Source organism: Macaca nemestrina, chromosome 17 (assembly GCF_043159975.1).
Source record: "Macaca nemestrina isolate mMacNem1 chromosome 17, mMacNem.hap1, whole genome shotgun sequence".
Classification (NCBI taxonomy): Eukaryota; Metazoa; Chordata; class Mammalia; order Primates; family Cercopithecidae; genus Macaca; species Macaca nemestrina.
The window spans coordinates 89,365,972-89,379,705 of NC_092141.1; the positions used below are offsets into that span (position 1 = coordinate 89,365,972).

General features: G+C 46.6%; 1 protein-coding gene across 4 annotated transcripts in view; it reads left to right on the forward strand.

The window, feature by feature from the left end:
• LOC105469385 (ring finger protein 213) overlaps positions 1-13,734 on the forward strand; it is a 134,065-nt gene that overhangs the window by 110,291 nt on the left and 10,040 nt on the right. For all 4 annotated transcript variants that reach the window (XM_071081789.1, XM_071081790.1, XM_071081788.1 and 1 more), the window contains 12 exons: positions 1,722-1,833; positions 2,387-2,600; positions 2,841-3,031; positions 4,256-4,378; positions 5,608-5,718; positions 6,145-6,387; positions 6,725-6,806; positions 7,591-7,625; positions 9,465-9,559; positions 10,645-10,801; positions 11,683-11,863; positions 13,110-13,201. In XM_071081789.1, the coding sequence (XP_070937890.1) occupies positions 1,722-1,833; positions 2,387-2,600; positions 2,841-3,031; positions 4,256-4,378; positions 5,608-5,718; positions 6,145-6,387; positions 6,725-6,806; positions 7,591-7,625; positions 9,465-9,559; positions 10,645-10,801; positions 11,683-11,863; positions 13,110-13,201 (1,636 nt within the window). The remainder of the gene's footprint in view (positions 1-1,721; positions 1,834-2,386; positions 2,601-2,840; positions 3,032-4,255; positions 4,379-5,607; positions 5,719-6,144; positions 6,388-6,724; positions 6,807-7,590; positions 7,626-9,464; positions 9,560-10,644; positions 10,802-11,682; positions 11,864-13,109; positions 13,202-13,734) is intronic.

Genomic DNA, 13,734 nt, shown 5'->3' on the forward strand with positions numbered 1-13,734 from the left:
TCAAGAGGGCAGAATCTGTGGGCTGAGCCTGGTTCCACAGTGGCCCAGCTTTCTGATTTTTCGGATGGTAGCTTAGAATCCTGCTCACCCTGAATGTCCTAGATGTCTTCTAAGTTTCTATTCCCCTGACCATGGGCTCTATTTCCTTGTGAAAGGATGTTGACATCCAAGAATAGTATCACCTGTGGTACTTGTATTGATCTAATATTGCAGTTCTCAAAGTGTTGGTATGGACCCTTGGGTGTGAGGTGGGTCTCTGAGGTTAAAACTATTTTAAAAATCAGATTATAAGATAAATTTGCCCTTTTTAAAACACATGTTGATGCTTATGATGTTACAAAAGCGGTGGCGGGTGAGACTGCCGGCCCCTCGCATGAACGCACAGCAGCTGTAGACATTGTTTTCGTCACCGCCATGCACACGTGCCTTTCTTCTTCATGCCAGTTTCATTCGTTTTACTAAATCTTGACTCTTGAGGATTTGATTTCTTAATGTTTTGTGGAAATGGGAAGCGCACAAAAAACACTCCCACTACGCACTGGAGTAGACAGTTGCCTCGCAGAAAATCACTCATGACAAGCCCTGAGTTATCAGCCGGCTGCCGTGTTCACGGAGCGCCACTCATGCCGGGAGGAAGGATGCACACGATGCAGGTGTCCAGGGCTGGGTCGGCCTCTCCTGGAAATCAGCAAAGCGAGCCGGCCTCAGCCAAACAACTGACAATGTTGGTTGGTGATGATAACATTCAAGCTCTTAAGCTGAAATTGAAATTCTGAAAAGCTTATATTCTTCACTATGAGCCTGCGAGCTTTCGAATACTTAAAGATATTTTGGGGCAATTTGTGGTGATATTAATGAATATGGATTTTTTTTTTAAACGCAGAATAAAAATGTGTCAACCTTTACAAGACTTGCACAGCCCAGTGAACCAGTATTTTCCAAATGACCAATGCTTGATGTCACGAAATCTGTGGGTCAAAAAAGAAAAAATTCTCTTTAAAGTATGGGCAGACTTTTTGATTTTAACGTAATTGACTGAAAAATGCATTGATACAGTTTTAGGCTCCACATTGCAATTAACCTTTAGACATGACCATTTATCACTGTTGGCACAGCATTAAGGAATAATATCCACAATGATCTGCAAAAACTATTAAAATGTTCCTCACTATTCCGAGTGTATGAGGACAGATTTTCCTCATATTCTCCGATATGGCGCAGCGATGGGGAGCAGAAGCAGGGCAGGCAGGCCGCTGACTTCCAGGAGCCAGGCCTCAGGGCCAGTGCAGGAATGGAAGACCAAGCCACTCTTCTCACTGATTCATGTTTTGGAAAATATGTTAAATGTTACTTAACATGTAACAGCTTTTCTGTTATTTTAAATGAATGTATATTTTTGAAGCCTTTTGTTTTTAATGTCTCATAATTCCTATCATACATATTGATAATATAACTCACATAAAAGCTCTTTGAGGTTCTCAATTTTTAAGACTACAAAAGGGTCCTGAAACCAAAGTTTGAGGACAGCTGGTCTAAAATGTGAGTTTTATACTCCTCCAGTATTATGCTAAAAGGTTTTCCATAAAATCTTAGAAACTACATATATGTATATATGTTTATACACACACACAGGACAGATGAGTGATAGATAGATGCTCTTTTTTTAGTACGGTGTGTCTCCAGATCTGAGAAAGCCAGGAATAATATTTCTCTTTCTGCAGCTTCGATGATGTAAAAGATTATATTCAGGATTACTTGACCCTGTTAAAAAAGAAAGCATTCATAATTGAAGATAAAACTGAACTGTACATGCTCTTCATCAACTGCCTGGAGGTAAGCGAACTCTCTTCCCTGAATTTCTTTTGGAAACTGAACCACATGGTTTAAAATTTACAGAATATAATTTTAGTCAGTATAATTAACAAATGCTCTGTTCCTTGCAGAAAAGAAGAAAGGTTTCCAAGACACTGCTTCTGCCTTCAGCAATGTATATATTGGCATTTATGTGCATATACATACAAAACAGAAGTCTAGGAGAATATACCACCAAAGTTAACAGTGGTTATCACTGAGTGGGGACATTGTGGATTTTTTTAATCTTCATATTTTTATATCCAAAATTTTCACAATGTACATAAATTAGATTATATAATTATTTTCCTGTGAGGAAAAAAATTTTTCCCCTCACTTTTCCCCTCCTTCTTGCCCTTAAAATAAAAAGGGATATTAGGTTTCCGTGAGTCAAGAAATTTACACTGAAACCTACAACAACATTCTTTATCCTTCTTTCCTTCATTTTCCACAGTCACACTGGCAACTGTAGAAGCTTGGGGCGTCCATGTTGAAAAGAATAATATCCTTTTCTTTCTTGTTGCTTGTCCCTCAGGATTCAATACGTGAGAAGACCAGTGCTTGCTCCAGAAATGATGAACTGACCCACCTAAGAGAGGAAGGTCGTTTCCTTAACACGTATTCTCCAGTAAGACATGGCCGAGAGCCGGCCAACGAGGCCTCAGTTGAATACCTGCAAGAGGTGGCCCGGATCCGCCTCTGCCTGGACAGAGCTTCAGATTTCCTCTCGCAGCCTGAGGGAGGCCCAGGCAAGCCTTCTCTGCCTTGCTTTACTTTGGGTTTAAAGACTCCGTCATTTAGAAATTCAGGAAGTATGGGAAACTAGTTCTTAGAATAGACTATGACTGGGCTTTTCCACGTCCCCTCTCCTCTGGACGTGTTTCTGTGAATGCCTGTGGGTAGGTCCTGTGCCCTCTGGTTGGCCTTGTGTCCTACAATAAATGCCCTAAGTCACCAGCTGCTCACCCACTTTCTCGTTGGCCTCTCAGGGATGGCCGAGGAGAAGCAGTGCTACCTGCGGCAAGTCAAGCACTTCTGCACCCAGGTGGAAAACGACTGGCACCGGGTGTACCTGGTGCGGAAGCTCAGCAGCCAGCGCGGGATGGAGTTCGTGCAGGGCCTCTCCAAGCCCGACCATCCGTGCCAGTGGGTGTTCCCCAAGCAAGTCATTGAGCAGCAGGTGAGAAGTGGGGCCCGGCAGCCCACAAACATGCACCCCCAGAGCCCCATACACCCCAAACCCACACACCACCCCACCCTCACACCACCCACCAACACACCCCCACACCCCACCCTCACACGCAGGGATGGTGCCACTGCTTCTGCGTTCCGCCTGCCCTCGGAATCCCCAGAGCCAGGAAAGAAACCTGCGCTTGTCTGTCTAGTCCTTTGTGTCTGTGCTTTAGCTGATTTGCCCCAGCTTATGATCATGTTACACCACCTGCTGTAGGGCCAAGGTAAGGGCACTCACCTCAGAGCTTCTTAGGCATCACTTCTCATTGAATTTCAAGGAAAGTAGAACATTTTGTGGCACAAAAGGCCACAAAAGTTCAGCTACATTTAAGGTGAACTTAAATGTAGTTCAGCTTGCAAGGTGTGACCTTTTTACCTCTGGCAGGCAAGAGCAAGAACTAGGAATATAATCACATAAGAGGCTTCAAGGCTAGGCTGGGCGCAGTGGCTCACACCTGAAATTCCAGCACTTTGGGAGGCCGAGGTGGGCAGATCACTTGAGGTCAGGAGTTCGTCAAGACCAGCCTGGCCAACATGGTGAAACTTCGTCTCTACTTAAAAAAAAATTAGCTGGATGTGGTGGTGGGTGCTTGTAATCCCAGCTACTTGGGAGGCTGAGGCAGGATAATTGCTCGAATCTGGGAGGCAGAGGTTGCAGTGAGCTGAGACTGCACCACTGTACTCCAGCCTGGGCGACAGAGTGAGGCTCTGTCCCAAAAAAACAAAAACAAAAAAAGGCTTCAAAGCCTCTCAGTGGTCCTTTCCAGATGCCCAGAAATTAACAAATTCTTATTGTCCTGGGGATACAAAAATGGTACTAAGAACCCTGGCATTGTTTGACCACCTGGGGTTTAGAGTTGACATGACTTGAGCCACCCGGCCTCAGGTGTGTGGTGCGATGCCATGAATGGAAGAAGCAAGCACCTCCCCAGGTAGCACTGCCATCGGCAGGCGTTCCCTGCACTCGCGCCTCTTCCTCTACTGCAGAGGAAGCTCCCTGTGAAGACGGCACCAGACTCCTGCCTCAGGCCAGGTCGGGGAATCCCAGCTCGGCTGCCTTTAAACCTCGAATGATCGGTCACCAGGTTCCTGCACCCATTAATACGGTTCTTTGCAAAACATTCCTCCCATCGTTCACCCCCAACTAACCCCTATATTCCTGGGGCTGCAGAAGGACCACCCAGGCCAGATGGATAGGTACCTGGTGTACGGCGATGAATACAAGGCTCTCCGTGATGCTGTGGCCAAAGCTGTCCTCGAGTGCAAGCCGCTGGGCATTGAGACTGCTCTGAAGGTAGGGTGGGCCCGTGGCTTCTCTCTGATACCAGGTGGCATCCCTTGGGGCCTGCGTGTTCCCTGGTTTATGTCAAATGATGCAGGGTGGTGGACCACTGACGTGGCCCATCATGTGACACTGTATTGGAAGTCACGTGCCCACGGCCTCCAGGGTGCACCTGTCCGATGTGTGTGAACCAGTGGCTGGAACAGGACAGCTACGGCAGCTGAGCTGGGTTGACAGATTTGCTGTGTCTTGCTGATCTGCCAAGGCCATCAGCAGCATCTTTTGATTTATGTCCATTACTTCCTTTGAGACCCTGCTGGAAAACAAAGATGCTGACACAACTATTAATAGCAAATTCACATCTATATGTATTCATAGTTCAGATATGCTTGTGTGTTTAATAAAAATACATATGTTGGTGTAGTGTGGGAAGTTAAAAAATATAAAGATGTTTTTAGAATCTAACCTTTAAATTGGTCTGGTCTTGCTTCCTTTTTGAGTCCCTGTGCCAGGAAAAGAGGAAATAGAAAATCCTCTTTCTGCTCAGGAGAAGTTTCTAAGACCAGTGAAGGAGTCAGAAGAACAGATGGTGATTCCGTTGCTTCTGTCATTAAGCTGGCTGCTAAATATGCATTGAGTTTAATCTGAGAGTATTTCAGGAACTTTGTAGCCCAAAAGTTGCTCGCCAGAAGATGGCCTATGTGGGGCATGACCCCAGGTGTCCAGGCCTGGAAAAGGCTCCTTCCCCAAGGGGTGGGTTGAACAGGCTCCTTACCCGGTGGGTGGGTTGAAAAGGCGCCTTCCCCAAGGAGTGGGTTGAGGGCTGAGACACTTTTCTTTTCACAGGCAAACTTCGCGGGCCTCTGGCCCTTAGGTAGATCTGGCGGGCTGGGGCGGTGGGGGCGGGTCTCAATCCTATAATCCCAGCACTTTGGGAAGCCAAGGCGAGCAGATCACAAGATCAGGAGTTTCAGACCAGCCTGGCAAACATGGTGAAACCCCATCTCTACTAAAAGAAAAGAAAAAAAAATTCGCTGGGCATGGTGGTGGGCGCCTGTAGTCCCAGCTACTCGGGAGACTGAGTTAGGAGAATCGCTTGAACCCGAGAGGCAGAGGTTGCAGTGAGCTGGGATCGTGCCACTGCACTCCAGCCTGGGTGACAGAGCAAGACTCCATCTCAAAAAAAAAAAAAGAAATCTGTTGAGCTTTTAAATTCTCACTTGATACCCTTGATTTTGCAGGCCTGCAAGACCCCCCAAAGCCAGCAGTCAGCCTACTTCCTGTTAACACTGTTTAGAGAGGTGGCTATTTTGTATAGATCCCACAATGCAAGCCTCCACCCCACGCCAGAGGTGAGTAACCGCCTGCAGGGCTGTGTTCAAAGTCTCAGTGTTTGGAGGGACTTTATTCAATAGAATGAAACTTATCAACACAAATCATGCCATAATTTTTTTTTATCTAGGATAGAGACTTTCAACCTTGTTATGTGGAGGAACTATTTTCTGTTTAACCCAAAGCTTGTAGAATTATAATGAAAACTAAAGCCAAGAATAAAAGATAATGTAAAACAAAATAGAATGTCAAAATTAATGCTTACATATGTGGATGCTGTGTTTGTATATGCACAATTCTCTTCTCTGCAATCTCCCCCTCAAATGGTGGTGATTTCTCCATATTTACCTCGATATTTGATGTATATCTGGTGTCAGTGTATGCCTAAGAGCAGTTCACACAATATTCTTTGATATATCTTAATGTTAAGTTTTTTTTCCTGTCAGCAATGTGAAGCTGTGAGCAAATTCATTGGCGAATGCAAGATCCTCTCACCTCCTGAGATCAGCCATTTTGCAACATCGCTCGTGGACAATTCTCTGCCATTGTTGAGGGTGGGCCCCAGTGACAACCACCTTCAGGGAACAGTGACAGAAATGGCCATTCATGCTGCAGCCATCCTTCTGTGTGGACAGAATAAAGTCTTGGAACCCCTAAAGAATCTGGCCTTCTCCCCAGCCAACATGGCGGTAAGAGTAGGCCACAATTCCATCAGCCTTCACCGGAACACCCCCAGAGCTTGTCACTGTAGAGACTGAGCTGCAGCCGTGGGAACCCTTGAGCATCTTTATCTCCTCAGTTCTCTGCCTTTGTGTCACTTGATTCTTGAGCACACAAGATAGTGACAGACTTGCCTTGCCCTTTGTTATTTCACAGGGAGCTGTTCTCTTTTCTTCACAGATCGCTTCAGAAGTCCAGTAGAAGGAAAGCAGAGTTCCCTTTCTTCCTCCAGGCCTCCTGCTGAGCAGCAGCACCCAGGCGACAAGCTCACTTATTTAGCGCTATCTGTGTTTTCTTGTTTTTCAGCATGCTTTTCTTCCAACCATGCCTGAAGACTTGCTGGCTCAAGCTCGGAGGTGGAAGGGTCTGGAGGGAGTCCACTGGTACAGTAAGTGTTGGGGTCTGGATGACCCCACACTCCTCTCAGCTTCAAAGGGTGTCCAGATGCTATGAAGCAGTGGGTTCGACTTGGGGTCCATGTGGTTTGTGACTCAGGGTTCAAAACCACCTGCATTCTACCCGTGGCATCTGCAGAAGATGAATGGCTTGAAGGAGCTGGCACTCTGCTGGCTAGATGATCCAAACCATTTCATTTCTTTGTTGTGTGCAAAAGGCGCTCTGTGATGCACTTTTGTTTTCTGGAATAGGCCATTTTGGGAGTAGGGAGGACTGGGAACCACATCAGAGACACATTCAAAGGCCCATCACAAAACAAAGTTTTTGACACAAAGATAGCTCTTCTGAAATATATGAAATATAGAACTGGGAGACTGACTCATATAACCCATGACATGTAAATTTTGCTGTTGCCTCAGTAAATATTTTAAAACTAGTTTTTAAAGTTGTTATAAAATATGCTCATGACAAAAAAAAACCCACAGAGAATAGAAAGGTCTAGAATCCTGTCCACCTCGCCTCCAAAAGTACTGCTGGTGTGGCCTATATTCTAATTGCTTTTTACTTCATAAAATTAGACTCAGACATTTTTCACTGACAACATACATTTATTAAGCTTCAGGCAGGTGTCATATAATTTAACAAATTAGTGTGGGGTGCTCTGGACACTCATTCTCATATTTTGGTCAGGGCCAGAGAGTAGTTAGCTTTCCCTTTTCAATGTGGGTCATTCGGTGAAACCTCATCAGCCAATGTGTGTCCTGTTCTCTTCACAGCTTGTCCCAACGGCCATCCTTGCTCCGTGGGAGAGGTGAGTCTCGGTATTTAAGATAGGGTTGGAGGGGTGGCGTGCACTCCTGGGTTGGAGGAAGGGGATCATGGGGGAGGAGAGTGAGGCTCTCGGCCTTCCAGGAGAGCACGGGCTCACCGAGGACTGCCCAGGGTGCTCTGAGCAGGGCAACATCAATGGCGCTAAGGGTTTCTAGCCCTGGGCTTCTCAGCCTCAGCACTGTGGACATGGCTCTGTGGTGCCAGCTGTCCTGTGCACTGCAGGCTGTCTGGCAGTATGCCTGACCTTGAGTCCCTGGATGCCAGGAGCACCCCCTCCTCCCAGTGTGACAGCTAAAACCAGATATTGACAAAGGTCCCCTGAGAAAGAAAATTGCTACTGGTTGGGAACTGCTGCTAGCCATTCTTTCTAGCCACTGCAGCATGGGCTCAGTGAGCCTTTTCTTGATAGAATGGCAAGGTGTTGCCTGGACCACAGGCTGCATTATTAGCCCTCAGAGGAGGTGTGGTCCAGATGCCAAAGGAAAAAGCCTCGTGTAGACTGTGCGCCATGGGGAAGAACTGTTGATGTTTCCTCTCTGGATTCCCAAGCATCTAGCCCAGAGCCCTCCATACATGGTATCTGTACTTGCAGAGCAAGAGGCTGGTGGGTTGAGCTGATACGTGGTAGTTATTTGTGCTGTTTAGTTAGTTGGTTGAGACAGTGTCTGGCCCTCTTGCCCAGGCGGGAGTGCAGTGACATGATCATTGCTCACAATCAACATTGAACTCCTGGGCTCAAGTGATCCTCCTGTCTCGGCCCCCCAAAGTGTTGGGATTATGAGCCACTGTGCCCAGCCTGATACATGTCATTTAAATAACATATATAAGAGACACAGAGGGAGAAAAACTGATACATACACTTTTCTGAGCTTCAATCACTTCCTTGTCCAAGAAATGAGACTGAAATAGATTCTATCCAAGAATGATCCCAGCTCTGAAATTCTGTGACTGGTTTGGTGTGTTATCAGCTGTGACTTTCAGTATACAGTAGCACAATATCTGATTTTGAAAAATGAGCCTTTGGAAGTAGATTATATGATTGGACTTTTTTAAATAAAAAAGTCCAAGCCAGGTGTGGTATGTCACACCTGTAATCCCAGCACTTCGGGAGGCTGAGGCAGGTGGATTGCTAGAGCCCAGGAGTTTGAGACCGGCCTGGGCAACACGTTGAAACCCTGTCTCTACAAAAAACACAAAGCATCAGCAGGGCATGGTGGTGCATGCATGCATGCATGTGGTCCTTGCTACTTGGGAGGCTAAGGTAGGGGGATTGCTTGAGCCTGAGGAGGTCAAGGCTGTAGTGAGCCGTGATGGTGCCACTGCACTCCAGCCTGGAGGACAGAGCAAGGCTCTGTCTCATAAAAATAAATATATGAAAAAGTCCAAATGGATATAAGGAAGTCAGTTTGGAAGCTATTCTAGTATTCTTGGTATTAGATCATGAAGTGCTACAGGCTAGTGTGATAGATGGAGGAATAGAAAAAGTGCTGAATATGAGAAAGGAAGGTTGAATTTTATATATTTGTCTATAAAGTATCACTCTGGGAATAAAGCTTAAATTGTCCCACTTATTTTTAAAAAAAAAAAAAAAAAAAAAAAAAAAAAAACAGTTCCAATTTGCCCATGTGCAACATTAGTGAGGACCTACCCTGTCCCCATGGGCTCTCCACCCACCCGAAACAAGCACACACCGGAACAGACAATCCAAGGGTGCTCACGTTCGCCAGTGATAAGGAGGTGTTCATTTGCATGATGGCGCTTGTGTATAAAATGGTACTGCTCCAGAAGTGGTTCCGAGTGCCCTCTGTCTTCACCGTAGTGTGGCAAGCCGATGGAACAGAGCACCTGCATTGACTGCCATGCGCCGATTGGAGGCATTAATCACAGACCTCAGGACGGCTTTAACCTGGTCAGGTATGTGGGTCAGGATTGTATTTCCTAAGTACTCAAACCTTGGGGTGTTGGGCTGTTTTTATTCCAGCTGATAAAGTGATACTCAAGATAGTACTAATTACTCCAGTACACGTGGACCTGTGTCATACTGAATAGCAATGCCAAAGTCCCAGCAGTCACACAGCAGGGAGGCTTCTGATCTGTTGTTGGCTCCCTGGGACCTGAAATGCAAAGCAGGCTACACTTTCATACCTGTTAATATGAATACAGATGTCTTCCTTTTGGGCCTTGGGTGTGGCCTCTGTAGAAATATGCATGACATAAACAGATGATCTAACTCATGGGGACATCTATGTCTGCAGGACCAAAACCTGGGCATCCGTCTGTCTCAGCAGATGCCATCTCACTTGCTAGCAATCTTAGCTTCCTCCATTTTTTACTTTTTGAGAAAAATGAAGGAGACATAGTCTTATGAAATACCAGACTTCAGAATCCAGATACAAATCCAACCCCACAATCCCATGCTGGGATGAGTGTGGTTCTAACTGCTCCTTTCAGAGAGTGAGTGGGACCTGCATGGGGGCTTCACATTCTGACTGTTCCCTGCAGTCACAGCTTAAGAAACTATCACAGTGTCCTCCAACCTCTAATAGTTTTGCCATTGAAAGTATCCGCCACACTGCATCTCCTGTCTGCTGGACTTTGGATCCTAGTTTTTCCTTTGGGGAAATGAGAACAATATGGACACCCATAGGATGCCGACTGTCCTCCCACACTCTAGCTGTTCTTAGCCCAACCACTCCTCTCCCGACAAAGGCTTCAGTGGAAAAGACTGGTCCAGGCCTGCATCCTAACACCCTGCCTGGGGATCAGCATCAATACCACACAAGCGCAGCCACTTGGTGCTGAGAACGCGGTGGGGTCTGGTCCGCCGGACAGGCGAGTCTGTCGTGAGAGAGACTGTTAGGATCATGGTCCAGGCTTAGTGGAACAGCAAGTGCTTCTGACATAACTCTCTTCTCAGCTGTGAGCCTCACTCCGAGTGCTGAGAATGTGCAGCCTGCCAAAGTGGCCAGCCTCAGCCTGTGTTCTCTCATTCTTTCCAGCAACAGCACAGACAGAACGCAGACCGGCCACGTGCTAGGTGACCCGCAGCAGAGAGACGTGGTGACGTGTGACCGAGGGCTGCCCCCAGTGGTCTTCATCCTTATCCGGCTACTCACTCACTTGGCTCTGCTTCTGGGAGCTTCCCAGAGTTCCCAGGTATAACCCGGTGCTGCCAAATGATGTGCTGAGTTACTCTAGGAAGAACCAGCTTTTGCTTCTTCCCGGGGAGTCCTTTTGTCTCAAGTCCTAGCTGCCATCTATGCATTTTGAAGCTCATTCGTCTACAAAGAAATATCCAGGTTACACATCTCCATGTTTCCCCCTGTGGCACATGATGGTATATGGGGGAACTACTCCCCAGATTATATACAATCCATGTCAATTTTTTTTTTTTTTTTTGAGACGGAGTCTCACGCTGTTGCCCAGGCTGGAGTGCAGTGGCGCGATCTCGGCTCACTGCAAGCTCCGCCTCCTGGGTTCACGCCATTCTCCTGCCTCAGCCTCCTGAGTAGCTAGGACTACAGGCGCCCGCCACCGCGCCCGGCTAATTTTTTGTATTTTTAGTAGAGACGGGGTTTCACTGTGGTCTCGATCTCCTGACCTTGTGATCCGCCCGCCTCGGCCTCCCAAAGTGCTGGGATTACAGGCTTGAGCCACCGCGCCCGGCCTATCCATGTCAAATTAACGCTCTGTGTCTTTGGTCCACATCTGGGAGTAGAGAGGCTGACATCTTCATTATTTTACCTGTGTCTTCATTGTAGCTCTAGGGAAGAAAGAACACACTGTATAACCAAGATGGCCAACAGTACAATCTGAAGATTCTTTATCTCACTGTAATAACAGAAAAGCCAGCAGCTGCTCCGCTTGCTAGCCTTCCTTTCACCTGTTCGAATCACGTGTGGATCACTCCACAGTTTTCATCTTAGAAACCGCCTTCCGCCTCTGTGCTGGTGCTCCACTCCCCATGGCCTCTACAGGCTCACCATCTTCTCTACAAACCAGATCCCGCTAAACGCTCTGTTCCGTTGCCCCCACAGGCTCTGATAAACATCATTAAGCCTCCAGTGAGGGATCCAAAAGGCTTTCTGCAGCAGCACATCCTGAAGGACCTGGAGCAGTTGACCAAGATGCTGGGACACAGTGCCGACGAGACCATCAGTGTGGTCCACCTCGTCTTGCGCAGGCTTCTCCAAGAGCAGCACCAGCTCTCTGGCAAAAGTGAGGAAAGGGGCAGGGGCAGAGGCAGGGGCTGGGCGGGGATCACACAGCACGACGACAGCAGAAGCAGGCTCGCTCTCTTGCGGGCCACCCCACACGCAGCCAGTCTGAGCTCTGTCTGTGCTGTTGCTGGAGAGAATGAGAGAACACACAGAGAAAACCGTGTCTAGGGAAGGCGATGCCTGGAGCTGGAAAAAGGAAGCACTTTGCTTGCCCAGAGGCTGGAAGGAGCTGCTCTGTTCTCTCCATTCACCCCTGCCTGGCTAAGACCTGCAGTATTCGGGAGCGTCTGCACACAAGTGTTCAGTGTGCATATATGGGCAGTCTTCAGTGCTGAACTCAGCCCCGTAGGCCATTCCCCTGCCACGCTGGAAGCACGTGTTGTCCACACAGAGCATGTGTGTCAAAGGATCAATCACCATCACAGTTGTGTGCTGATTAAATGTTTATATGTCCACAGTTATGTAAAAAAAAGAAAGCTATAAAATATTGTATTCACCGAGCTAACTTTCTATTTGAAAAATTTAAATTCATACAGAAAGAGAAGGTCTATAAGACAACTTAGTAAAATGGTTATCTGTGAGTGGTGGAATTAAAAGTGATTTTCTTTTGCTAATCTGCAAAAATCACAATTACCACTGTGAGGACAATATTAATTTAAAATAACAACAATAATAGCAATAAGTCCTGCCGCACGACAAGAAAATCTGCTCCCACCTCAGCTACTTCTTTGCCCGAAACTGGCCTTCCTATTTATTTTCCATTTTGAACAATCTGATTTTATTTTAAGCCTCTTATTCTGGTGGGATTTCAGCGAGGTGAGCGCACCCAGTCACACCGATGAAATGACAGAATCCCGGAAGCAGGCGGAGGGTTCCGCAGCACTCCGCATCTGTGTGGTCGGCCTCAGGGCTTGGGCGGCAGCAGCTAGGATGGCTGGCGGTGGCCCGGCCACCGTTACCATGCCCTGGGTTTTGGAGCTTCAGTTCTGTTCTTTCAGTAATTTTTTTCAAAATGGTTCTAAGATTACAATTATGTAGGGTAGAGGAATTTTTAGAGATTGACGTTATCTTCAAAAGGTCATTAAGTTGGTGGTAACAGCAGGAACTATTTCAAAATACTTAATTTAGAAATCTCTTACCTCAAAATGAGTATTTCTATTAAACACTTATTTAGTGTTTATTATACGCAGACTGCTGTGTTCTTTGTGCCTTGGGTAACCTACACATTTGGAGTTTTTTTGTAGGGTTTTTAAATTTTGACACAAGATTGTCAACCAAAGAAATGAGGAACAACTGGGAAAAGGAAATCGCAGCTGTGATTTCTCCTGAACTGGAGGTGAGCAGTAAGGATAGCTGTGTTGCTGCTCTGTCCAGAAAGGAAGGGTCCCGGCGTCTGCTGAATGCTCCAAGCCTGTTGCCCCTCATAGCGGTGCCAGCAAGAACCTTTGGCTGAGCCCCAGATTCTGATGCTCCCCACCTCAAGTCACTCCGTCCTCCTCCTGTCCCCAAGTGCTTTTCCCTCCTGCAGCTGGTCATGAAGCCAGTCCGAGGAATTCCCGGGAATCCAGCAAGTGCAGGCAGTACTTTTCTCTCCATTACTTTTTACAGCAGAATGTAATGTACAAGGTAGAGAAATAAACTATCACATATATATACCCACTAAAAATGAACTGACAATCATAGATTAATTACTCGTCTAGCAGCCAGAATGTTACTAAGAGTAATATAGATTTCTGAATCTCATTCTGTTTGGGGAGACATACATCTATAAACAAAGAACACTGAAATTAGATCAAAGGGAATACCTGATTACATGCTCAGAGCAGGGGATAAATGCCCTAATATGCAGACACCCACCGGTGGAGTTAC